The sequence below is a fragment of the Rhinolophus ferrumequinum genome, chromosome 6 (genome assembly GCF_004115265.2).
Source record: "Rhinolophus ferrumequinum isolate MPI-CBG mRhiFer1 chromosome 6, mRhiFer1_v1.p, whole genome shotgun sequence".
Taxonomy (NCBI): Eukaryota; Metazoa; Chordata; class Mammalia; order Chiroptera; family Rhinolophidae; genus Rhinolophus; species Rhinolophus ferrumequinum.
The window spans coordinates 46,276,945-46,303,064 of NC_046289.1; the positions used below are offsets into that span (position 1 = coordinate 46,276,945).

At 38.2% G+C, this 26,120-nt stretch overlaps 1 protein-coding gene and 1 non-coding gene across 6 annotated transcripts in view; one reads left to right on the top strand and one right to left on the bottom strand.

Moving 5' to 3' along the window:
* Positions 1-26,120, top strand: part of CSNK1G1 (casein kinase 1 gamma 1) — a 154,933-nt gene that overhangs the window by 95,360 nt on the left and 33,453 nt on the right. For all 5 annotated transcript variants that reach the window (XM_033108343.1, XM_033108345.1, XM_033108346.1 and 2 more), the window contains exons 5-6: positions 22,944-23,095; positions 24,451-24,685. In XM_033108343.1, the coding sequence (XP_032964234.1) occupies positions 22,944-23,095; positions 24,451-24,685 (387 nt within the window). The remainder of the gene's footprint in view (positions 1-22,943; positions 23,096-24,450; positions 24,686-26,120) is intronic.
* Positions 3,071-3,144, bottom strand: TRNAT-AGU (transfer RNA threonine (anticodon AGU)). The gene has a single exon. It is a non-coding gene; the product is annotated as a tRNA-Thr (tRNA).

Below are 26,120 nucleotides of genomic sequence, written 5' to 3' on the forward strand. Positions count from 1 at the left end.
AGTGTCGAGGCCCAGCAGAGTTCCTTCACAGAGTAGGCAGTTGGGAAGGATTTTCGTGACAGAAAGAAGTTAGGAAGGTTTGATAAGCATACCTTTTTAGATTTTTGCCAAGTTATTAATAAAAATATTCTCTGGGGGTGGCTAAAAAAGGAAATTTATTTTGAAAGTAGTTCAGTTGACAGGAAAGTAGACAAGATTTTACCATGTCTCATTATAAATGTGAACATGAACAGAGCTTGTTCCTAACTCACAAGCACAAGTATTTCTCCGTTTTTCTAGAGTGAGTTCCCAGCTGCAAATGTGACTCATCAGTAATGTTTCAGCAGCCAGAGCACATATGCCGCTCTCTCAGAACCAAGGTGATGTTGTGGCATTATAAACAACCTTTCATGCCAAAGGCACAACAACCAAAATAACGTGATCGTTTTAACTTACTAGTTAGTGCTCTGTGTGTCATTATACAGCACAGGCCAGTGATTTGCAGAATATTGGGTATCATGACAAGGAATACTTGTAAAAAGCCCATTATGACTTAGGTTTGCTCAAGGAATTAATCAGTGCTTACAATAAATGGATGAATTTTTTGGGGAGAAATGAGTGATAATGAATGTAAAGAATACTGCTGTTACTATCGTGACCAGAACTTGAGACTTTAAATTCCTAAAGTAGTAACTTTTGTGTTGGCTTGGGAATATGACCTTTAAGTACCCAGGTCTTAATCATTTCCTTGAGTTTTTGACTCTTACATTGTAGGCTCTGGAAATTCATACCCGTTTTGTACTCATGTGGAGAATAGAACAAAAATGGTAGCACTGGATGATTACAAATGTGGTTTAAGTTGGAGCTCTTCCTGATTGTCCCTTCTTTTCCTCGTTTGATCTCTAATTCCTTCCCTTCCATTCCACTCTGTTTTCTAGTGGGCAGTCACACTTCAAGCTTTGTTTGCTGATCGTAGCTTTGCCATCAAGAATTTCAAGACCTGATTATTTACTCTGAGGGTTGATATCTCCAAGGTGCTCAGGGAAGAAAGTAAAGGGGCTTTGAGGGCCTTGAAACTGAAAATGAGGATCCTGATCTTCCCGATAGCTGTCATTTTTCCTTTTTCTGTTTATTGTAGAAGCCAAATTATAAAAATTAAAGGATATTTTGAAAGGAAATGATGATGATCCATACTCTTATACCACCCTAACTCAGCTACATTTCATTTGAATATTTCTGTCCTTTTCATATGCAGATGTGTTTCATGGCTAATCTCAGGTCATGTACAACTGCATGTCTTCTTCCACTTAACATGATAACATTTGTCATGATGCTGCGGAGTCTTCATGTTTCTAATAATTGTATAATATCCTATTGGCTTCAGAGATCATAATTTAGGCATCAATTTTATGTTGTCAGATATTTAGATTGTTTTTATCTGAGGAAATCATTTCCCCTCTTGATTTCTGATACCTGAGTATTGTGACTTGAAACTTTTCTTTCATGTGTTCTCCCATTTACTCCCCATACGATATGTGATGATTTTCAAATGTTTAAAGAGCTATTAAATGATAAATTCAGTTTATTCCAAATGATTCTGGAACAAAAATTATTAAAAGAAATTACAAAGGGGGATCAAATATGTGGTGATAGAAGGAGAACTGACTCTGGATGGTGAACACATAATGTAATTTATAGATGATGTGATACAGAATTGCACACCTGAAATCTATGTAATTTTACTAACAATTGTCACCCCAATAAATTTTAAAAATAAATAAATTAATTAAAATAAAAAGAAATTACAAAAGACAAATTTTGTCTTTGTGTAACAGAACAGTGTGAGAGTAATCTATTGTCATCAGTATGCATCTGGATAAATGATAATATATTTATTTATACCATGGAATTAGCTATAAAAAAAAAAAGGTAGAGTCCTATATACTAATATGGAAAGATGTCCCGATGTATTTTTAAGTGAAAAGGTTTGCAGAATAGTATAACGTGATCGGTATTGTGTAATATAAGAAATATACACATATATAAAATACAGATATGTCCACATAAGCATAGAAACTATCTGAATGGAGATGCAAAAAATTTAATAGCGAATACCTTTGAAGAGTATGATGAGAAATGGGAAGCAGTGCCACTTTTAAGTTTCCACTTTAATTCTTTGTTACTATTTGCATTTTTTTGTCCTGAGCATTATTATTATAACTGAATTTTTATATTTAATACAAATTATTTGTTTTATTTTGAATTCATTGTTGTACAGTATTGTACTAATTTCTAAAAAGACTGCACAGTGGATTTATGGTCTCTCTCTTACCTCTGTCATCACCTAGCAACCTATTTCTGTCTCCATTTATCCTGCGCCATGTGTTAACAGTTTCAGGCAAAAGATCAACAAATGATAATAAAATGGTGCAATACCTCGTTTCCTTTCTTTCCAAATACTTCATAGGACCGAAAAAAGCAAATTGTGAAGTGAAATAAGCTGTTTTATGCAACAGGATTTCCTATCTCTTAGCGGGAGGGCAGTTTTTAAGGCAGAAGTTGAACAATTACACATTCTGGATGTTATGAGGGAGATTTGTGCACGGGGTAAAAAGAATACCTGACTTTTTAAGACTTATTTGAACTCTAAGATTATATAAAAAACTCTTAAAAACCACATGTTACTGTACAGGAAACATCCTGGCACAGCTATTTATTATACTTGTTATTTTCTTCAGTTTCAGAAGACAAACTTATTTTTAGAATTTATACATTATAAATATAACCCTGGCAAAATGGACATCCAATGGTCAGTGAACCGAAATGTGAACATTATCTAGTGTTTCACATAATTGGATAGCTGGGGGCAGGGTAAGTTTTTATTAATATTTGGAAATTATGGTTCAAGTTATTGAACCTGAGATTGCTGGAGAATTTCCAAATTTATTACAAAGCAAAACAGTAGTTTCAAATGTGAATGAAACTGCAACTATACATAATGACTATGAAAAAATATATTATTCTTTTCCTCACTGTTGTAAAGTCAGTTTTATTTATTTATGATTGTTTTTAAGGAGGGCGCTGCTCACAGTGGCCCATGTGGGGATCGAACCGACAACCTTGGTGATACTAGCACCACGCTCTGACCAACTGAGCTAACCGGTCACCCCGGAAAATCAGTTTTAGATTTTTCTCTGTGACTAAAGCAAATACATTCTTCAGTTTTATTTATGCTTCATTCCTGCTTATATCACTGTGTTTTGATTTTTCAAAGCATAAAAGGCTTTGGCATCGAGCACAATTATGTTTTTCAGATGTAGTTTCTATAGATTGTTCTGAATACACAAGATTAGGAGTCAGGGACTTAAAGATTAACTCCAGATTCCCTGCTTGCCCTCCTGGTAGCTTCAGTATTTGTTTGGTACAATTATCCAGCTTCATAAGAAAGAATAGCAGTATTTAATCATGGTAATTAAAGGCTATAAGCGTTGCAGACAGCAGATGAAAGCTCCCTATGAATTATAACCATTTTCCTTATTTTCTTATCATTTTCTTCACTCATCAGTGTTGTGTTAATTGTATTACAGTCGCCATGGGTAAGTCCCAAACTTATTTTTCTGTTATGGGATTGTTGTTAGGTTTCTCTATGCTCTCAGGGTCCTTTTACCTAGGAGAGTGTATACACTGTCAATTTTTAAATTTCCCAGACCACGTCTCTTTTATCCAGTACACCTCCCACTTTGGCTTGTATCTGACACACAGGACCAAGACTGGGTGGATGACACATTTGGGGCAGAGATCGGCAAAACCAGTGGTCTAAACAGACAGGCAGCCTAAACATAGTAGAGGGGCAATAGAAGTATGAAGGTTCGTAGTTAGATATGGGCTGGCCCCATGATAAGGGCCTCGTATAGTACGTTTTGGTAATTAAATAAAAGATGAATAAACCAGCGCCAAGCATGCAGCAGAAGTGGCAGGAGAAGGGAGGGAGAAAAAGGGACTGAGACCGCAAGGGCAGGAACGAATGAGAGGATGGGGAATAGGCAAATGGCCAGAAAATAAAACCACAGATACAGAAAGGAGAATGCAAGTTGATAAAATATGGTGGAGGCCTCTGACTTAGGTAGAAGGAGCCATAAAGCTGACCTCTATTACTGTTCTCAGAGTTACCTGTTTCTTAGGAATGGTGGTTTTGAATAATAGGTTTGACATTTTTAGTAAATGTACTAGAGTACTAGGTTATGGTAATAATTCCCACCACTTCACTTGGTGTTTAGAAAGGCCTAACTGTAATATAAACGGACGCTACAATGATCTCTTTTCTTCTGGACCCTTCTTAATTGTATTGAGAGGTCTTAAATGTAGTGGAGGAACTCATGTTGCTCTGCTTTAAACACTTAATTCCACTCCAACCTAGCAACGTGCCTGGGAAAAATTCTCAAGGGTTCTAGGAATAAATATCATATCATAGCTGATCTAAGCCTGAGCTGCCATGTCTTGGCTTTCTAGCAGCTCTTCTAATCTAATGGCCATTCTGCGTTGGCTCTCTTCTAAAGGAGATGCTAAACCTCAAGTTTACAAAGACAGCAAGATACTTATTGAAATTTCACAATGTGACAAAGTCCAGGCAAAATCTCATTGGTCAGAGAATGCAAGTGAACTTAAGTACCTAGTAGATACTTTATATGTTATTTTATTTTTCCCATTTTTGAGCTCAGGGAACTTTCCCAGGGTCACACAGTAAGCAAACCTGAGGTAGGACTCTGTTTGTCCCATGTTTTTGTACAGATTTTTGTCTTGTGTAAATACATATAAATATACCCATATGTATGCCTGGAGCCTTCCATCCATTATCCCTCGCCTAAATATGATAAAGTGTTTAATTGAAGCAAAGGCTCAGACCTTCCCACCAGAGAAAGACTAGGATTTCTTGTGTTACATAGTGCCCCAAATTTCAAGCCTTAGAGAAGGCTGCCTTTGTTACCTCCAAAACCTTTTATGGCCTTGGGCATCCTAGGTTTTGAAACATTTCTTTCCAAAGTAAATTAATCATTTATGTTGAATACATGTGCCATGTATATAACTGAGAAGCTCAGAACTACCCTATGCAAGCCATTTTCACCCACTGAAACATTTATTCTGTGAATAAAGAAAGTGTTCGTAGAGTTGATGGGGCTTTGCTATTTTGAAGTTTCTAGGAGGGAATGGTTTTATTTTATATGTCATCAAAAAAGATAGCAGGTGCTAGTTGGTACCAGAAAAAGCTTTGAATCTCGGCAACTGTGAAATTAACAAGAACATGGTTCTGCTTCAGCGGAGCATAGATCTGAAGAAAATCATAAGAAAGTCTGAGATTTACAAAACCTTTTTATAATGTGAACTTCCTGAGGAGTAGGTTGTAAACAAGCTGGGCAAACATAGGAAGCAGAAAACAGGAAAATTAAGAACATCTGAAGAGACACTGAAACGGTGGAAATTTTACTTAAAATAGAAGTGAATCATGTATCAAGTATAGTTGGGAACAAGTAATATATCTCAACTTAGATGTCTAATAGTTACTGTGTTTTCCCGAAAATAAGACCTAGCCAGACCATCAGCTCTAATGCAGCTCTTGGAGCAAACATTAATGTAACACACGGTCTTACTTTAATATAAGACCGGGTATAATATAATATAATATAATATAATATAATATAATATAATACAATACAATATATAATATAGTATAATGCCAGGTCTTATATTAATTTTTGCTCCAAAAGATGCATTAGAGCTGATGGCCTGGCTAGGTCTCATTTTCAGGGAAACACGGTAGGAGTGGTTAAGGAATTTAGAAGGAATGTTTTGGTCTCCAACTGGGTAGAAAGTTTTCATAACAAGAAAAGAAAGGATGAAAAAGTGATCTTGGTACAGAAAGTGAAATCTGGATCCTTCCTTGCTATGTATAAGTTTCCAGAAATCTTTCTGCCAGGGATATTATAGAGGGAGGAGACATAGACGACTAAATTCAGGGAAACTGATCTTAATTAGTATAAACAGGCAGCCTTGAAATTACATTGTAAGGACTGTGGAGACGTAGACACTTGCCATTTCTAATTACAGGCAATGTGAATAAGTGGAGATAGCCAAGAATTGGAGTGAGGAGAAAAGTTGAGCCTAATTTTTCCAGCTGTTTCTCCATGACTCAGTATTAACCATGTGCCCATGCTGTGCCTCAGTTTCCTTATTCAGACAACAGGAAAACCTGTTTCTTATCGAGCTTGCAGACCTGCTGGGGTTGAATGAGGTAATGTCTGTAAAGGCCTTGAATTCTTAGGGGAAAAGTGCTTTATAAACACAAGGCAGTATTGTTTTACTTTGAAGCTGAAGATCTAACTTTCCTGTAGAAATGGAAATATCCTATTTACATTTTTCATAGCTTTAAAGAATATCAGAATGAAGATATAACAGTTTCATTGTTGTAGACTTTCTGATGTTTGCTCAAGCAGTAGTCACTTGATTATTTCCCAGTCCTTTCTCTGAAATAGAGCAGAATTCCAGCTTTGGTGAACCCAAAACATCTGTCATCTTGAGGGAGGTGTGTGTTTCTTTCAGAGGAGCTGGATGTGGTCAGGTTGAAATACAGTTATGCTCATTCGCACCTCCTTAGTGAGAATGAACATTGTTACTTCCACAGCTCCACAGCCTTTAATGCCAGTTTGGAGGGTACACTTGGCCATAACTGTCTTTTAATACCTGGGAAAAGAACCCCAGGGAAAAAAAGACCAAATTGCCATACCTATTTTTGTTTTTTTGTAAAATGGAGTTGAAACCATTATGCAAGGACCAGGCCAACTGATTCACTTAATGTTTGGTCCTTATCATAACTGGATTCATTTATGAATCCTCAAAGAAAGTGGTGTTTCTAGTGCTGAACTACTGACACAGCACAAGTTTTGTTAGTGTTCTGTGGGAATGTTCGTGAATATCACTGCCCCCCAAAAGGAAGGATACACATATTGAGCTACCTCCTGCCTCCAGTGTGGAAGATGAGATTTTTTATGAAGCCAGATAGCGTAAAAGAACAGGTAGTAAATATTTCAGGCTTTGTGGGTCATTGGTCTCTAATGTAACTATTCAACTTTGTCCTTGAAGTACAACAACAGCTATAAACAATATCTAAACAAATGAGCTGTATTCCAAGAAAGCTTCAGTCATGGACACTGAAATTTGAACTTTATGTAATTTTCATGTATCAGGAAATCTTTTAAGTTTTCAAATGTTTTAAAATGTAGAACCCATTCTTAGTTTTCTAATCATACAAAAGTAGGGGGGCCAGATTTGACCTATGGGCTCTATCTAATTTGCTGACCCCTGCCCTAGTATGGCAGTGACCAAACTCCTTATTCCTTTTTATCACCCCATTTAGTCTGCAGAATAAGGAAATGACCTCAGAGAAGTATACGCCACCCTGGAGGCACTATAATGACAGCGCTCAGAGACAGAAAACTGTATCACTCTCACTATGGACTTTTCACAATGGAATATGCTACTGGTTGATGAGTTTTTTAAGGGCAAGAAGTGTCTTGTATTCATTATAGTATTACTTGCATATCACTTGATCCAAAGAAGAGGCTCAACAAATGTCTGGTAAATTGACATTTGAAAGACATTTGTTTACCAGACAACAAATGTCTGGTAAATTGACATGATGAAATCTCAGTATATAATCTCTTGGAGCAGTATCTCACTGGTAGTGAGATCACTAAGTTAAGTTGCAGCTTCTTTCTTTCATGAGTACACTCTCCAAACTCTCAGCCTCTTCTTTATTCGCTTGTGCCAACAATCTTTAATTAACTGTGTTAAGGAAGCAAAATACAGATATGAATGAATAATTTAAGGTATTAGAACAAAATCCCCCAAATTATTTCTATAAGGATTTGGTATACAAATAGAGACATGTATATTTACTAGTACCTGTAAACTTAGAGCATCCAAGAACTCGATGGTGAAAGGTCTGGAATTTAAGCCCTTTGAAGGTAGGAAATGAAATATGTGTGGTTCTCATCAATACCATGGCTATAGCATTGCAGATCTTCAGACATAAAGGACTCGTCAGCAGCTCGAGAATTATTTGGACACAATCATTGTCATACCTTGACAACTTTTTGCTTGGGTCCACTCTTAATAGTTACAGTTCAGAAAAGATAGCACACGAGATCTCTTACTCTGCTCCCTAAAAAAAGAGAGTAACTTTAGAGAAGGAATTTGCAATCATCTACGTGCAGCTTGCCCAAAGGAAAAAACAATTTTTCACTTAAAAGATTTCATTAAATTCTAGGGAAAACTAATATCAATGAATGTTTAGAAAAATATATGAAAAAAAATTAAACCTCTCCATTCAACAGCTACTATTACCATGTGTATTTATTTAGTCGTTTTTTTTTTTGATTTTTTTTTTTTTAAAGATTTTATTGGGGGAGGGGAACAGGACTTTATTGGGTGAACAATGTGTACTTCCAGGACTTTTTTTCCAAGTCAAGTTGTCCTTTCGGTCTTAGTTGTGGAGGGCGCAGCTCAGCTCCAGGTCCAGTTGCCATTGCTAGTTGCAGGGGGCGCAGCCTACCATCCCTTGCGGGAGTCGAACCAGCAACCTTGTGGTGAGAGGAGGCGCTCCAACCAACTCAGCCATCCGGGAGCTCAGTGGCAGCTCAGCTCAAGGTGCCCTGTTCAATCTTAGTTGCAGGGGGCGGGGCCCACCATCCCTTGCGGGATTTGAGGAATTGAACTGGCAACCTTGTGGTTGAGAGCCCACTGGCCCATGTGGGAATCGAACCGGCAGCCTTCTGTGTTAGGAGCATGGAGCTCTAACCGCCTGAGCCACCGGGCCGGCCCCTAGTCTTCTTTATTTATATATTTTTCATTAAATTTTTTTCTGGTTTAAATATAAGATGGGGGTCTGTTTATCAAATGGGAAGGTGTAAATTTTAAACACTGCTGAGGTTTTAGCTTTATTATCCAATACGGATTTAAGAGATGAGAATACTAAAGGAGTAAAATGAGTTAAATATCAAGTTGAATGTTATAATTGAAAAATAAAACATTGAAAATATTCTAGGAAGATAAAAATGTTACAGAATAAGTTGCTGGGGCCCATCTCTGTGATAATTTTTCATATTGAGTTACTGTCATTTTGGGGACTTAATTTGAGTCCAGAGGCTTCGTTCAAAATCTCAAGATACCTCCCAGAACACCATATTTTAGTTTCATTTGGTGTCTGGGATAATCTAATCAGTCAAATAACTAGACCACCAACAGCTGTCACAGCTCACACCTATCTACTAGTTTATAGGTATCTTTTTTAAAATGCTAGCATTTCAAGGGTGACAGTTTTTCTAAGGAAACTAACTGTTAAATACAGTGGAGTCAGTGACGTGAGGTTAGGAGCTAAAGTTAGCACACAGGTGAAAATCACAATCAAAGTTACCCTTGAAAAATCCCTTAAGTTGCCCAGGGTATAGAGCACAGTCTAACTGGATTTGTGTTCATGATCATTCATGTTCAGTAAATACGTAGTGCCTAGCATGGACTTATTGTATATACAGTGGTGTAGAATATGTGTAGTAAGGTGTATGTCAGCAAAATGTTTTATGGTCCTTTTTATTTTCTTGGGGAGCAGAACCTGAATTAAAAAAGTGTGCTTGAGTTGGTGAGTCAGTAGTAAGAACCTGAGATTGGTGTATGATGAGCTTCTCTGCCTTCCAGTGTATGAAACAAACTTCAGATGACAAAAAGTGTGGTGTGGTCATCAACTTTTCCTTTTGAAGAGTGTGTGTGCATGTGTGTTACGTTTCCAAATGTACCTACGTTGTCCAGAAAACATTTAAAAAAGACATTTAAATTCTTCTCTTGATTTTAAAACATCAGTCCGATCTGTGACTAATGCTTAATTTTGTGAGGAAAAATATAGAAAGGGTTGTTTCATTTACTGGGCTTGGAAAGGTGTGATTCACATACTCAGTACTAATAATTGCTAGTCTTTAATGGAGCTAGTTTAGTGGTGATAGTACCATGAATTTCTGTCTGTTCTTTCAAGGATGAAATATTATGACCTTAACCTTTATCAACTAGCGACACTAGATAGCCAAAAAAAGGAACCAATCTTTCTGAAGCCCAACACTCGGTACACTTCCAAACTAGGATAAATTCGATGGCTGTGTGTGCTTTATGTGTATTTTCCATAGTTTAGAGCAGTAAGACAACATTTCTCATATTATGGCAAATAAGGTACTTTATGGCACAGTGGAAAATAAGCAGTAAAAGTTCATATGTAATGCTATAAGAGACTTGCTTATCGGTTAGAGCCAAACCTCATGCGGCCCTTCTCAGCTTCTTAAAACTTGCAAATAGCTCTAAGTCGCATGAGACATATAGAGTAATTACCTTTAATCATATGCATAAAATTTGTCCCTCTCCCTCCTGGGGAAAAAAATTCTATTTTAAAGATTTTACTGGTGAAGACTTGTTGGACCAGTAATTTCTTTCATTGCAAATAGAGTGCTGTGAGTTTATTATAGAAATTGTTTGGCCTGCATACACCTCACAGTAACACAAAGTACTAACACCTTTTCAGTGCATTGTTTTGCAAAGTGCAGAACGCTAGAGATGTTTGCTCAGTGTGAAGGCAGAATTTGTTACTGGGATTTTGTCTTCTTTTAAGAAACTTTATAGAAAAATAAAAGGTAAGTTTCTAAAAATAGGCCTAGCTAACTTATATGTAAGTGGACTGTTGTAACTAGTTCCAGAAAACTGGTACCGTATACATAGTGCTTATACAGGCAGAGGTTCGGGAAGGTCGTCACCAAAGCCTGTTGGTGGGCGCTTGCTTATAAGGGACCCGACCCTCAGGGTTTTGACGCCATTTTTCTCCGTTTATTTCCAAGTCATAATTTTCTGTCTTTACTCACGTCTCTCTTACTGTGTCCCTGCATGTTTCTCTTCCTTTCGTATCCTCAGAGCCATTCTTCGGACTTTAAGAAGAGCTTCATGACTGCCTTTAGAGAATGCTTAAGGAGATCAAAGTCCGGACTGAGGGCTGGAGTAAGCCCAGTATCATAAGACTGAGTGCAGCCCTCAGTCACTACCCTTCCTAACTCACAGTTTGGCAAGGTTAATCAGCATCCCCAAAGCTATGGAATACCATGGAATGAAAGAGATGAGTCATTGAAATGAATTATTCCTATGGTTTATAAAAAGGTGAAAGCATGTATCCACTGTCTTGTATTAACACTTAGCAAATTTCTTTCTAATGTTTGTCAGTTATTGGCGAGAGAAAATATTTTTCTGAAGTTCCAGTAACAAACTACATGAGGACAGATAACACTGCACACCAACTATCAAAACAGTAATCTAGTTGCTGGTTAAGTCCTGTTGCATTTGTAGAATATGACTTGCATATAAGCATGCTTAAGACAAAACCCACAAAACGGTGAATTTTTTTATGACCAATTATATTGTCATCTTTCCACAACTCCTAAGCAAGTAATTTCTGTTCCACCCACTGAAAAGAGTTTGTCAGCTCTGTACACCTCTGCACTCTCTTGTGCTTTCAGCAGTCTGACGTCCTTTTAACTTTTCCCTACATTTTCCTCTGTGTTTATACTTCATGTTGCTTTAATTCATCATTGCTTACCATCCTGTGGCAATCTCTTACTAATAATGACTTCAGTCGTAATGCCGGAGGAGGGAGTTTTCACAAACAGAAACACTGAGCATCAGCTGTGGCCAGAGCGCTAAGCTGATTCATCTGAGGACCACAGAGTTATAAATAAGATGGTCTCTGACCTGCAGGACACTGAGCCTCATTGGAAAGAAAGTGTAATGTTTACTGATTGTAAGACACTGTCGTACAACTCTCAAGGGGCTCGCAAATGTGTCTAAGTAACCATAATGCAAACTGAAACAGAGGAATGTTGGCGGTTTTTTTGGGGACGTGATTTTCTTTTTAAAGGTACGTATAAAATGACATGGAAATGTTGGAAAATGGTGTCTAATTATTTGGAAACAAGGAGGCTTTATTGAGAGCTATGAGGCTGAACTTTCCAAAAGGGGTATGATTTACTTGGACACGTTCAAATAGAAGAGTAAGGAAAGCTGTCCAAGTACAAAATAAGCTCAGGTCCAGAGACAGGTATGTGTCTGTTCATGCATTTACTAAAGAGGTCTTCACTGAGCATTCCATTTGGGTTAAGTACTGTTTTAAGGTACACCCTGGGGATTCAGTGGTGAACAAGAAGACTCTGTGTCCCTAACTTACATATTTTCTAAGAGGCGACAACCTGTGATTGGCTCCAGATGAACAGAATCGGCACTTCTGGAGAGTTTAGAAGAAGGAGAGTTGTGGGCCGGAGGGGCTTCTTGGTTGGGGTCGTGCAGATTGCCAAGTATAGAACCTCTTTCCTGCTCCACTTTTGTACATAATGCAGCCTCATTTATACCTTTCATAACTCTTACGGAGCTGAGCCACTAGCCGCGTGCACCTCTCGAGCACCTGAAAGGTGGCCGATCCAATTGTGCTATGAGTATAAAATACACACTGAATTTCAAAGATGTAGTACCCTTCCAAAAGGATATAAAATATCTCAATAATTTTAAAATTAATTACATGTTGGGGTGATGGTGTTTTGAATATGAGTTAAATAAAATATTAAGCTTATTTCACCTGTTTCTTTTTACTTTTAAAATGTGACTTCTAGAAAATTTAAACTTAAATTCATGGTTCTCATTTGTGGCTTGCATTGTATTTGTTAGCTAGTGCTGCTATAATGCAACTGTTCCTAGTGTATGCTGAGAAGAAAATGTTTCCTGTGAAACTATTATTGAAGATGCACTGAAGCTATTATGGGTGTATAATTCTCAGGTTAATCCTTTTCCTCTTTATTCTTTTGATCTTCTTTTTATTTACTCAGATATCTTTGCCTTTTCAAGTTTATTAATGACCTCTGCCATAATTTTTAGAGACATTTGCTTAACCAGCCAGTGGTTCAGAATTAGAAGAAACTACAGGTGAGAACAAAACTGTCTTAGTTTTTCTAATTTCAGAGTTGTTAGCCTGCTTTTGCCTCTGGGCTTTTAGCTACCTACAGAGTATATGCTTGCTACTCCCTCAGCCTGCAAGATTCACTCTCCCCACTCCAGCCTAATCAGCTCTTACCCAGCCTGTGACCCCTGCTCTGCGAAGCCTTCTCTAGCCCGTCAGTCAAGGTTAGATGCCCCCCTTTACTGTTCCCATAGCACTGTATTCTCACTTGTGATATTTGATGAAGGGACAAACTGACCGCCAGACACTTTGATCTTCATTGAATTTGAAACTGGGAAACAGGGACATTGCAGCACTTATTCCTCAGACTACCTGAAAAATCAGCAAGATAAATGAGTTCACTTTGCTTCCTTGCAAGTCTTGCCTCCTCAGTGATGAGAGTAATAAAGTCATCTTGAATGTTCTATCAGGTCACATCTGTTCTGACTGGAGAGAGATTGGGGTGAAGGCTCAAATGAGAGAAAAAAAAGGCAGGCTGTAGCATCTGTTCCACCGGCCAGTTGCTGTTCTGTGGCAAGCCACTTAACCTCTCCTTTCCCATTCAGAAAATGAGGGTGACCCTTGGTGCTTTACTCTCCCAGGGCTACCTTTATGCTTAAGGAGGGATATTACAATATTAAAGGAGTTCAATAATAGGGGACACTGTTTCTGGGCTATGATGAGACTGTGTGCCTTAGTGGGCTTTGTTTTGTTTATTAATCAGGAGACTTCTGGGAACAATTTGTTAAATGGGCCCAAAGTTAGTGAAAACGTATGCTTATCCGCTTTTCATACTTTCTGTATTAATCTAAGCATATGCCAAGCTGCCTTCTGAATTCCTCATGATGTGTTTAATTTATTAGGCTTCATTCGACAATGAATTCCTTGGTAGTTATATTAGAAAAATACCACTAATGCACTCCTGATGTAATCTTACCTGTGCTTTTGTAAGGGAAATATTACTCTTTATTTACTTAAGTTCATCATCTATAAACATTATCAATATCTTGTGATTGTCCATTAGGTTCATAGACAGACCACGTTCTGCTGAATCTTTACAAAAATCAGTTCATCTCCTGTCAAAGTAATGTGACCCAGTAGTACTTGCTGTCACTGTAGGTGTCCTGGAATTTAGGGCACAGATCGGTACATGAGATGTAGCCAAAGAGCCGGAGACTTGGAGGCAGAAGTTGGGGTTTTAGGTCTTGGCTGTACCCCTCACGGTATGACCTGAGCAAGTCACTTCAGATCAATTACCTTACCTCTAAAATGGGAGTAGTAATACCTGCATGTACTTGTTAGGATTAAATGGGAGAACCTATATAAACACCTCTAGAAAAACACTCCATAAACTGTAGAGCAGTGTATGGCCAGTAGACTTTTGTGATAGGGGTATTCTTTGAGTGAAATTTTCTCATTGTAGCATTGAACAAATAATGGGGTGGGAAGGATTCTTCTGACTTTGAAATATCAGTGACAATTTGGATAAAAAGCTAAATTTCCTCCAAACACACTGTGGCTGGGGCTTTGGGAATAATGGGTCAAGACAGATTCTGAAAGCATTTTTAATACCCCATGGGCTTGGATACTTAAGTAATAGGACGGCAGTACTAAATTTTGAAAATTGGCCCAGGACTTGAAACAGGCCAGGGACCAAAGAGGATTTAGAACTCTGGCAATTTGTCAGTGTGTACTAAAATGTTAAATACGCATACTCCTTGACTCAGCATTTCCTCTTCAGGGAATTTACCCTCAAAACACATTTGCATTCTTGCCCTGAAACGTAGACACAAGGATTTTTTTGCAGTATTGTACACATAATCGTCTAAACACTTTCATTTTCAAGTGATAGAGTTTAAGCTCACTTCAGAGAGAGTGGGTGGGGCAAGAATTTCTTCATTCATGAGACTGAGAAGTCCAGCGATATTCTCACGTCTGGCCAGCCAGATCTAGGACCAACACTGTCCTTGGTCCTCAGGTTACGTGGTGTATTTGTCTGTCTCTCTGTTGCTCTCAACTCTGCTTTCTCTGTTAGTTTCATTCCCAGGCAGGTAGTTTACCTCTTCTCGTGTGGTGGTGCCGGGCAGCTCCAGGCTAACCCCTTTCATTTTAGCAGGCAGGGCAGGGGTGAGGGGAGGGGGATTGCTCCTCCCCTCCAGTTCCACAGAAGTCCTGGAGTTGACTGTCATTGTACTGACATTAGCCAAGCACCCATCTTTGACCCAATTCCCCAGGGCAGGGGGATAGAATACTCTGATTAACCTGGCTTTAGTCATATCCTTGGGGTGGCAGTGGGAAATGAGTTGAATCACTTTACCCACATCAAGTAACACTGAGGAAGAGGAAAGTGTTTTTATCAAAAGAAGAAAGAAGGATGCAAGCCAGGCAAAAACAATAGCTGTTCACTATAATATCTATTTCTAATAACAAATATATGGATACAACCTAAATGTCCATTGGTACAGGAAAACTTAAATATGATTCATCATAGAAAGGGATACCATGTAGTATATCCATGTGTTGACAAGAATAAACGTCCACTACATAGTATTAAATTAAAAATGAAGCTGCCGAAAAATATTCTTAGTTATGCATATGTGTTGTATGATCTGTTGTTATGGATATGGATACTTTTTCTTCATATATTTCTGTACTGCTTTTAGTTTGCTGTTATGTTTGTTGGAAATGAGTATATATCACTTTTATAATTTAAATAGGTAATACACCAGGTGGCGTGTGTTCCAGACCAGTGACTGGAATTCACAGAGCTCAAGAGCTATAGAGAGATGGACACATGATAGGAAATCTGGGAAGACAGTGTACATGGAGCTGATACAACACAGATGGGAACCACGGCGTGGCTAGAACAGGTTGAGCTGCCTGTGTAGTAAGGATGGGAGGTTTACATCTCGGAAGAGTGACAGAGAATTGCTGGAAAAAGTAAACATTAACTTAAAAGGCATGTGGTTTGGAAGAGGTGGGGTAGGGAATAACTTTGGCAACCACATGTATGAAAGGGAAGAAGAACAGAGGCAGAGAATCAGTGTAAATAAGAGAGGATCAGTGTAAAAGCAGAGAATCAGCTCAGTGTAAAGAAGAGAGCAGCGAGTCTGCAGTTAAGAGAGCTGGTTCTCTTACTTGGGCAACTCTGTTACCTAAGTAGGGTCAGGCACCATCTCTCAGGGTCTCTGTCTTCTACGTAAAATGGACTTACTACTAGAATTTCCCTTTTTCTTCATGGGATGACTAAGATTTAAGTAAGAAAGAAGAGGGCTACTTATGTAATATAAAGATCACATAATTCCAAGTTTGCTAGGACCAAAATAAAGAGTTTGTTTACATATAAATGGAGTGGGTGAAGAAAAAGAAAGGTGTCATTAGACTCCTTTGCACATTAGATGACTTAGATGACTAATTTTGTTAGTCATTTAAACTATTTGGATGGGCAGGTGGTTTTTTGAGAGCGGGGGAGACATTTACATTTATTTGTGTGTAACTTTCACTGCTGTTAACTTAAATGAGTAATTCTACATAGTTCATGTACATATAGGAACAGCAAGATGAAACTGCAGGTACCATAATTACCATCATGGAAGAAAACACACAGGATAAAATCACTGTAGAACTACAACTCTGAATTACTTGGAATCTTCTTACTGAGACTGCCCGACAGAACTTTTTTTTTTTTTTTAGTCATTCCCATGGAATTCAAACAAGAACTACTCAGAAATATCAACTGTGTTAGCATTCCCTGCTCATTTAAAATCTGATTAATTTGTTTTGCTTTGTATTACGTTTGTGAGCATTTTGAGGCAAGCATTGTACATTCCAAATAGAAAACTCAAGTGGCTTTTCACTGAGCTGTGTTTGTTTATTTGTTTAATTTGTGCTTATTCTACCCTTATCTACCATATGCTTGGACCAGTGCTAGCTAGTCACGGACACAAACTTACTTAACACATTGTAGTTAAGACAGCCTTCAGACAGCCTTCTGGAGGTGGTAGGCAAGATAGACGCGTGGATGGGGAAAGTGTAACAGGAGTGGGGCAGCATTGTCAGAAAGGGGCTCACTGTACTTGGAGTGACCTCTTTTTTTCCTTCTCATTCCTTCTAAATGCTTGCTAGATCTTCCTTGACTTTTTATTATTCAGATGTGTGTTAAGAAGAATTGGGCATCTCTTAGCTTTTGAAATTCTGTCTTCATAACTTAATCACAGGAACTGCCCTACTGAGGAAAGTGGAAAGCTTTCAGAGACATTGTTTTTATTCCTTAAATTTACCAGTTCTGAGCTGAGTTTGTCTTTCTGGAAGGAGAAAGAATCCCCCATCCCCAGCCCACCCTCCCACCCCCATTAAACAAAATACTTTTTAAATAGTGTTTATCTTACATGCTATCTACTACAGAACGAATCTGTCCTCCTATCTTGAGCTTTCTTTCTTGACTCCTTTGGATAAATAAAACTTTGAACCTGCTTCGAGGCACTTGGTAATTATGTGTGTGATAGAGAAACTAGAAAAGCTCAGTTTCTGTGTCTCACTGCACTTGCCTTTCCTCGCCTCCTCTTCCCCCACCACACAAATGTGAGCTTATGTTAGCAGCATATATGTCTAGAGATACTCCATTTCCCAAGAGGCCTGTGAATAAGATGATTGTAAAACATTTTTCATTATAGGATAGACAACATAATCCTGATGCTTTAATTCTGTGTCTAGCTGTTTTTGTTATTAAACCAGCATGTTGAGTATATTCGTATGTTGAACTGGTTCATATTGTAAAGAGGCATTTTTCAGAGTCAGAAAAATGAAAGGGATTTTGTTCTTAAAAGAGAAACACATGTATTGTCTTGTCTTTGTAATAATGCATTGTTTTGTAGTTATTTCCTGAGTTTTAAAAGCACTGCTTTCATTTTCCACTTTCAGTTCTTCCTATGAAATATCGACCTGTTTATCTGCCTATTCTTTCTTTTTTGTTAAGTGGGTTTATTTAATATTATTGATGATAATTCCCCATATGTAAGTAATTCCCTGATTGTCTCAAACAATAAAGAACATTCAGTAGTTGGAAGCCACTACCACTAATGGGACCAAGGACAGTTTAAGACTGGACAAAAATTATTGTATTCTCTTTACAAATTAAAAAACTGTATAAACAAATAAAAGAAGTGAATTGCCAAGGTCATTATGCCCTTAAAGGTTTTCTCCGGCCCTGACTTTAGAAGACAGTGATCACCGAGATACGCTTATTTTTTCATAGAGTATTTTCATATAGATGTTATTTTTTATATCTAGATATTAATGTAGGTATGGGACTTTGAAATTGCTTCACAGCTAGGTAATTTAGTTTTTCAAAAAGATGAAAGGCTAATTATTAGGCAATAATGTGATCAAATTACCAAAAGCTTCAAGGTGGTTCTATTTCAGTTCTCAGCCTGATGTGCATTTAAAAATATCTCTACTTAGAGTAGTTACTGTTCATAATGCATTGTGGAATCTTTTTAGGTAACAGCTTGGATGATAAAGAAGCCATTATCCTTGATTTTGTGTGTTTAACCCAAGTTAAATTTATGCCAGACTGAAACTTAGCTGTAGTGATGTTCACCTCACTTCCTGTTCTGTGCAACTTGATATGTGTGTGAATCACATGTCCAGCAGGATTTATAAGAACATGTTATTGGTGGATGGAAAAGCTGTTTCATACTACCCTACGAAAATATACAAGGTAACATGTGCAGTGTATATATAAACTTGCAGTTTTGGTTTATAAGAGATGTAACCTGTAGCTAAATGAAATCTATTGGAAATCCTTTAGAAGAGGAAAATTCAGGATTCACTTCTTTAATTTCTAGGCTTTTATGCAGCTGACCAAATTAGGAGGGAGACCTTACTAGTGCTTTATTTCCATCGCAGATGAGAGATTAGAAAACTACCTTAGTTTCTGAAATGCCACGGATCAGAGAATTCAGTGCATGTCCACCTTTCCTACCTCTCCCACTTCATTTCCAGTATCTCATATTTACGTGCAGGTAGCACCTTGTTTACCATGTGTGTAGCTTGTGTTGTATTTAAGGCTTTGCCCTCATACCCAGTCTTACTAAAGGATTTCACAGCATAATGTTGATTAATTGTAATTTTCCGAAGCAATGGAATTAGAGATGGCTCTGCAAAAGAAGAATAAAATGTAAAAGAGTTTCTTATGTAAATGAAGCCCAGGTGATAAAAAATTACTTGCAGTAATCTGTGACCAAAAAGACAAGACTTTCTCAGTGCGCCTCTCTGTGTCTTTCACCACCAGCACTGGCCAGTTAATGGGCAGTCATGCAAGAAACTAGGCACAGAATGGAACTTGCGTGGGCATCTTTCTGTACAAGTAGTTCTAACAAATTACGGCTACATCTCCCAAAGAGGCTTTTATACTCAGCAGCACATTTTCTGTAATATCTAAGAAGCTCTAAACAAGTCTTTTAAATAGCCTTAAAATGATTCCCTTCAAAAGGTATTTGAGTCTAATATTTCTGATGTGACAGAACTTCTGAAAGCAATTGCTCTGTCAATGTTTTCTGAGTCCTCATATGTTTTTAGTCATAAAACAAAGAAATGCCTTTTATTTTTGCCCTCTAGACACAGAGTTTTCCAGCTGAGGTTGCACTTCAGAATCACCTGTGGATCTGTGCTGACATCCACTATCAGAAATTTTGGTTTAGTAAGTTTGAAGGGAATCACTGCATCTGTTTTTTTCAAGTTTTAGAGATGTTTCCAACTGACACACTTCTAGTTGAGTACCGCTCTCTGCTTACATTTGTACGTGTACCACACACATTCTATGTGACATGGAGGCGAGTTGCTTTCATACTGGTTCTATGGCTTTACAAAGAGGAACTCAGAAAGTAGCTAGAAGGAGATGTCAGCTGTGGTCAGAATTTTGGATTTAAAAGGGAACTATTCTAAACCCCTCTTTTAGAATTGGTAGCAGAACCAACCAAATACTAGATCCAAGACTCTGACTTGAGCCCTTTTCATACTAGCATCTTGGACCTAGTCCATCTTTGAGAAAAGCTTTAAAGCCACGCAGTAACTGAGAAGTTGCCTTGAGCATCCCAAATCCTGCCAAGGTATTCTGAGGTCTTAGGGTATTTAATAAAAGGAGCAATAATGCAGCCAGCAGGAACTTCTCATATATCTGAAGTTAAAGGCAGGGGTTACGAGTAATGTAACTCACAGTTAGAAATTATAGGCATCACCCAGAATGCTTTTGTGACTTCTTTGTAAACATGGAAATTTCTAACAAGAGATACCTAGATTTGGTACTAAAGACTGTCAAGAACAGGATGTTCATTTGTCTCATTTAAACTGGTCCTTAAGTATTGGCAGCAAGTCTAGGAAGTTATACTAATATTACATTTCTAAGCAGGCCTGACTTTTAGCTTTACTTCAGAGGAGGATATTGTACCCAGATTTGCAATTTAACCGACTAAATGAATAAATTGCTTATTAATTAGTATTAGATTTAGCGTGGAAAAAAAATCCAAATAACAGTAGTTAAGTCAAGGCAAAGATTGATTTTTCTTTTGGATTAAAAAAGTCCAGAGGGAAGGGAAGTCCAACATTGGTATGGTTACTTCATAGCCATCAGGTACTCGGGTTCTTCTGTTGTTGTTTCATCCATTCTTGGCACTATCTTACATCCTGCAGGTGTCTTATGGTTCTGTTAGGTTGGTGCAAAAGTTATTGCGGTTTTTGCAATTATTTTTAACCTTTTAAACTGCAGTTACCAACATATATAGATGGCTTCTGGAGCTTCAGCCACCATCAAAGGGGCATAGCTCCAACTTGAGTCATCTCCCTTGAAAGAGCTTTTTTAGAACCATCCCATCCAGTGATTTCTGCCTCCATATTACTTGTTATTCCTATTATCAAGGGCGGCTGGAAAGTTATAACTGGGCAGGTTGCTGTTCACTATAATTAGAAGTTCTATTATTAAGAAAGAAGGAAGGGTGGCTATTAGGCAGGCAAACAACATATTTGCCTCAACCTGTTTTGAAGAATATATAATACTTACACTAGAAAAATCAAATTTTAGTGACATCAAAAACTATTATATAGGATATAAATGTAAAAGATCCCAAACTACAATTACCATGTGTCTGATTAATAAAAACAATGAATCTCCACGATAGTGTTCTACTTCGGATTCCTCAGCTGGACTCGCTGGGAACAGCTGTTAGGTTTTATATATTTTAAATACACTGAAAAATGAGTTCTTCAAAACAACGCGGGGCGGGGGAAAGACATTTCAAATTAAATTCTGTTTCCTTTTGGAGATAGGGAGAATCAAAATAACTACAAGGACAGTTCAATGGATATTTATGGAACTAGCAGGAGCAGAGTATAATATATTAGATGATATGAGCTAGGAATGAACTTATTAAAACACTCAGTTGTTTAGTCTTTAGATGGAACAAGATAGCCTGATGCAGCACATGAAATAGCTAAACACATATCTTAGCAATGAATCATACCAACTCCAGGTATGTAAGACCTATCCTGGAGAGAATGATTGGCACCTTAGGTTATTAGGTAGTGCATATGTCTTCGTCCATTCAGGCTGTTACAACAAAATACCACAACCTGGATGGCTTATAAGCATAGAAATTTATTTCTCACAGTTCCAGAGGCTGGAAGTCCAAGATCTGGGCACCAGCACGGTTGGGTTCTGATGAAGGCTCTCTTCTGGGTTGTAGCCGACTGACTTCCTACTGTGTCCTCACATGGTGGAAGCTCTCTGGGGGGCGGGGAGGGGCACTAATCTCTTTAATGAGGGCTCTGCCTCATGACCTAACGCCTCCCAAAGGCCCCAAGTCTTAGAACACATTAGGCCTTAGGTTTCAACTTTGGGGGTGGGGGGTGCAAACATTCAGATCATAGCAGATATAATGACCTCTGCCTGTATCCTAGCTGTACAAATAAAAAGAGATACGAAGATGCAGAGAATTTTGTTTTCGAAAAAACTTGTAAGCAGTAATCTGCAGCATATACAACTGTAAACCATGGTATACATTATTGTGTAAGATGGAAGTGTTTCTGCTCTATGACACCAGATTTTTTTCAATGTTCTGAGTCCTCATTCGTCACATTTACTGAGTGCCTCATATTTACAGTACATTTTAAGAAGGAAATTCATTCACAAGCTGCCACTTCGGTGAGAAAGTCTAGATTTTGGCTTCTTCTAGCGATGAATTTCAAATCAGAGGAAAACCCTGACTTGTATTTCCCCCCCCTATTTCTTTCATAATTACTTATCAGTAACCAAACCCTATCTGTTGACTTTGCTCCAAATAATAGAAAACAGGAAACTACCAAGACTCGCCGTGAGAAGAGGCCAGGCTGCACCCTCTGTGACCTCACCCCTGCAGACTGAGTTGTCCTTGGGGCAGCAGTTGCCAACAGCTCCATGTGTGGCTTTGGCAGTAAGCATAGGAAGTGCAAATGAAACCAGCGAATGCAACAGGGTCTGTTAGCTGGGCCTTTTGAGCTCAGCGAGAGCCATCTTTTGAACTGTTAATAATCATGCGATCTCTTGGGCCTCCTTGGGGGAGAGTAGTTTACACTCTGACCCAGTGAAGAATCAGGGACCATTCTCTGTCTTACATAGCAGTGGAAATGTCTTTGACTCTCTGGTATGAAATAACTGCTTATTTGAACCTACTGTGAAAGGACTTAGCCTTTCCCACTCATCATTAGTTCCCTTTGAAGCTGTTGTGCTCAGTTTAAGTTCTCCAGGAGGGACTAGGGAAGAAAATGGAAATCTCACAGACTGTACTTTCTTTACATCTACCCAGTGCTGCTGTGACTGTCTCATCTTTTGGTTTTTGTGCCCCCTATTCGCATCCCATGTCCCCTCTGCTTTCAGGTGAAGGTCTCCCACAGGTGTATTACTTTGGACCGTGTGGGAAGTACAATGCCATGGTGCTGGAGCTCCTCGGGCCTAGCTTGGAGGACTTGTTTGACCTCTGTGACAGGACTTTTACTCTGAAGACTGTGTTAATGATCGCCATCCAGCTGGTAAGTTGGCATTGCTATTCTGCAGGAGGACAGGCGGGTCCTGCAGCCACATCCTCATGTCCCTTTTGGTGGTTTACCAGCTGTAGTGACACCGAGTGAATGCACACGCATAGGCTTGATAGTGTTCTGACCAGGGCAGCAAGGGCCAATCCAGGTGAGTCCTCTGCCTCTGCCCTTTGCTCTGAGAGTTCGCACCTTGGAGCAATACTCTGCCCTTAGCTGAAGTGGAAGTATATCGTTTAGATTAGGGAAAAAGAAGATGACTAGGGGATGTTGTACAAATGCAAGTAATTTCTTAGATGTTTTATTTATAGGTTTTAAACACATGCCTGTTAGGTTTTGTCACATCCTCCCTCTCCCTTTACTGTTGCATCCAAGAAAAGACTGGAAATGTAACCCATTGCCCTGACAATCAGATTCCAAAATTGTGTGACCAAGAATCCTCCTTAATTCTCTGGCCTCCAGTTCTCAGACTGACACCGCTGAAGAGGCAGCTCTCTCAGCGCCTGCCAAATTGCATGTCATTACCAGTTTAAGGAGCAGTTAAGACAGTTCCTTTGAGAAGCTTGTCAGCCTCTCGGAAAGAATGCAAATGCATTTTTATTGGTCTGACGTGTTGATGTAGGTCTAAATTTACAGCAAAAACTTGGAAATGCTGAAAAATTGACCTTGACTTCTTAGTCTAAAATTCAAATATCTGAGCTTCCCTTTCTAAACTGAATAAGTAGAAAAGCTTTGTAGATAGAAATGAACTTAATGAACTTTGAAATAATTCTGATTGTTATTTTGGACTGTTTTTCCATTCACATATAAACTGCACTCCTAGCTCTGCTGATAATTAACTCCTTGATATCAGTCCAGTGTTAACTTTTATAGGCCTCACTTCCCTCATTTCTGCAACAAAGAGAGCTGGACTGGGGAGTCTATTCAACTGAGGACAGGCAGGTGTGGGCAGGAGGTGAATGTGGCGGCCACCTGTCTTCAAAGGCGGCCAGCATATTCCGATACCCTGTCTGGGAATACTTCTTGCCTCCCAAATGCTTACTCTCTGAAGTAGAATAAGAACACCTAATATTATTCATCATTTGCAAATTGTAACATGAGGTAAAACTGTATATTATCATCTTAGCTGAACTGTACTATCGCACTCTTCTATTGTGATATTTGTTATGTATATGTTCATATCAGAAAATGTTTTCTTGTTTACAAGAGTAAAGTGACTGGGTAGTGAAGAAGAAATGAGTTTTTTATTTTCATTTCAGTAATTAAAACTTAGGGCTGATAAAAGATAATGTTTTTATGTATTTTTTCAGTAGACTTCATTGGAGTATTTCCATCATGTGTTTTTCTTTCAGCTTTCTCGAATGGAGTACGTGCACTCAAAGAATCTCATTTACCGAGATGTCAAGCCAGAGAACTTCCTGATTGGCCGGCAAGGCAATAAGAAAGAACATGTTATACACATTATAGACTTTGGACTGGCCAAGGAATACATTGACCCTGAAACCAAAAAACATATACCTTATAGGGAGCACAAAAGTTTAACTGGAACTGCAAGATACATGTCTATCAACACGCATCTTGGCAAAGGTGTGTTTATTTTCTGCTCCTTGGAAGGGGCAGGTCGTTAAAACAACCTTTTGTTCTAATAGGAATTTTTACCCCATTGCGTATTACAACTTGTGATTCTTACTGCGTCACAGGTAAGTGAGTTTTATCCTTGAGAACTTATGATGGTAAGTTAGTGACTTTCCTGAGCATTCTGTTAACAATTTAAGGATTTTAATTCTTTATACCGTTGACCCTTGAATGACACAGGTTTGAACTGCACGATCCATTTACAGATTTTTTCAATGAATACTATAAATGTATTTTTTCTTTATGATTTTCTAAACATTTTCTTTTCTCTAGTTTATTGTGAGAATACATATATATATATATATAAGTATATAATATAACATACAAAATACATGTTAATTGGCTGTAGGCTGTTAGTTATGTCTGGCAGAGTCAGAAGTTATATGCGGGTTTTCAACGGTGTAGGCGGTCGGTACCCCAAACCCCTGTGTTGGTTGTTCAAAGGTCGACTATACTATGTTTCTAAATTCTTCATTTCTTAGCAGTGTGGGTACTTGAATTAGTGTATTAAAGTCATAGCATTTTATTTAGTTTGATACAAATAACCTTATGTAGGACATCAGGCTAGTACCTGTTTTGGGGAGGGAGCATTTCACTAACACACGGGCTAGGCTGCTGTTCACTGTGCACAGTTCCGTGATAGTTCTTCAAGGAAGAGCCTGTGTCTTATTCAGTGAAAATATATTTGCTTTTCCATGAGTCTTGCATTTTATTCAGGATTGACTGTGTGTGCAAATACTGCAGAAGCTCCGATCAAGGCAGAAGGCCTTACTTTAAATTAGAGGGACTAGTCCAGGAGAGAGAAGCCTTAAGAACGGAGGAAGGCAAAGTAGGCAGGCTCCTCGGCCCCTCACCAACATCTCCAGTAAAACTTCCCTTTTTATCTGTTTATATGTTGCTCTTTCATGGAAGATTCTACTTGGAGAAAAGTTTCCAAGGTGATTGAAAAAATATGTTTGAAAGATACCATCTACATTCTGTAAGCAGAATAGAACCAGATTCCATAATCCTAGACACATAGTTAATTACATCAGGTGTTTGAATATTAATCAACTTGTACACTAGTAAGTATTTTAAAGACTAAAATAAACAGCTACAGAGTTGCTTCATGGAGTGAACTGCACAGGTATTCAGATGGCGATTCTAGTATTAGTGAAGAGTAAAAACGACATTACGAAGTAGTGTGGTACAGCTTGAGTTGAAATCATGAATGCTGTCAGAATGTTGTCCATAACTACATGGAAATCCTCACTTAACTAAATGTAATACTTTAAAATTAGATTAGAAGCTCCTCCGCTTCTAATTATCTTTGTCACTTTTATCTCTAAAATGAGAGTAATATTTCACAAGGATGTTTTGAGGATTGAAGGGGTAACATATAACACAG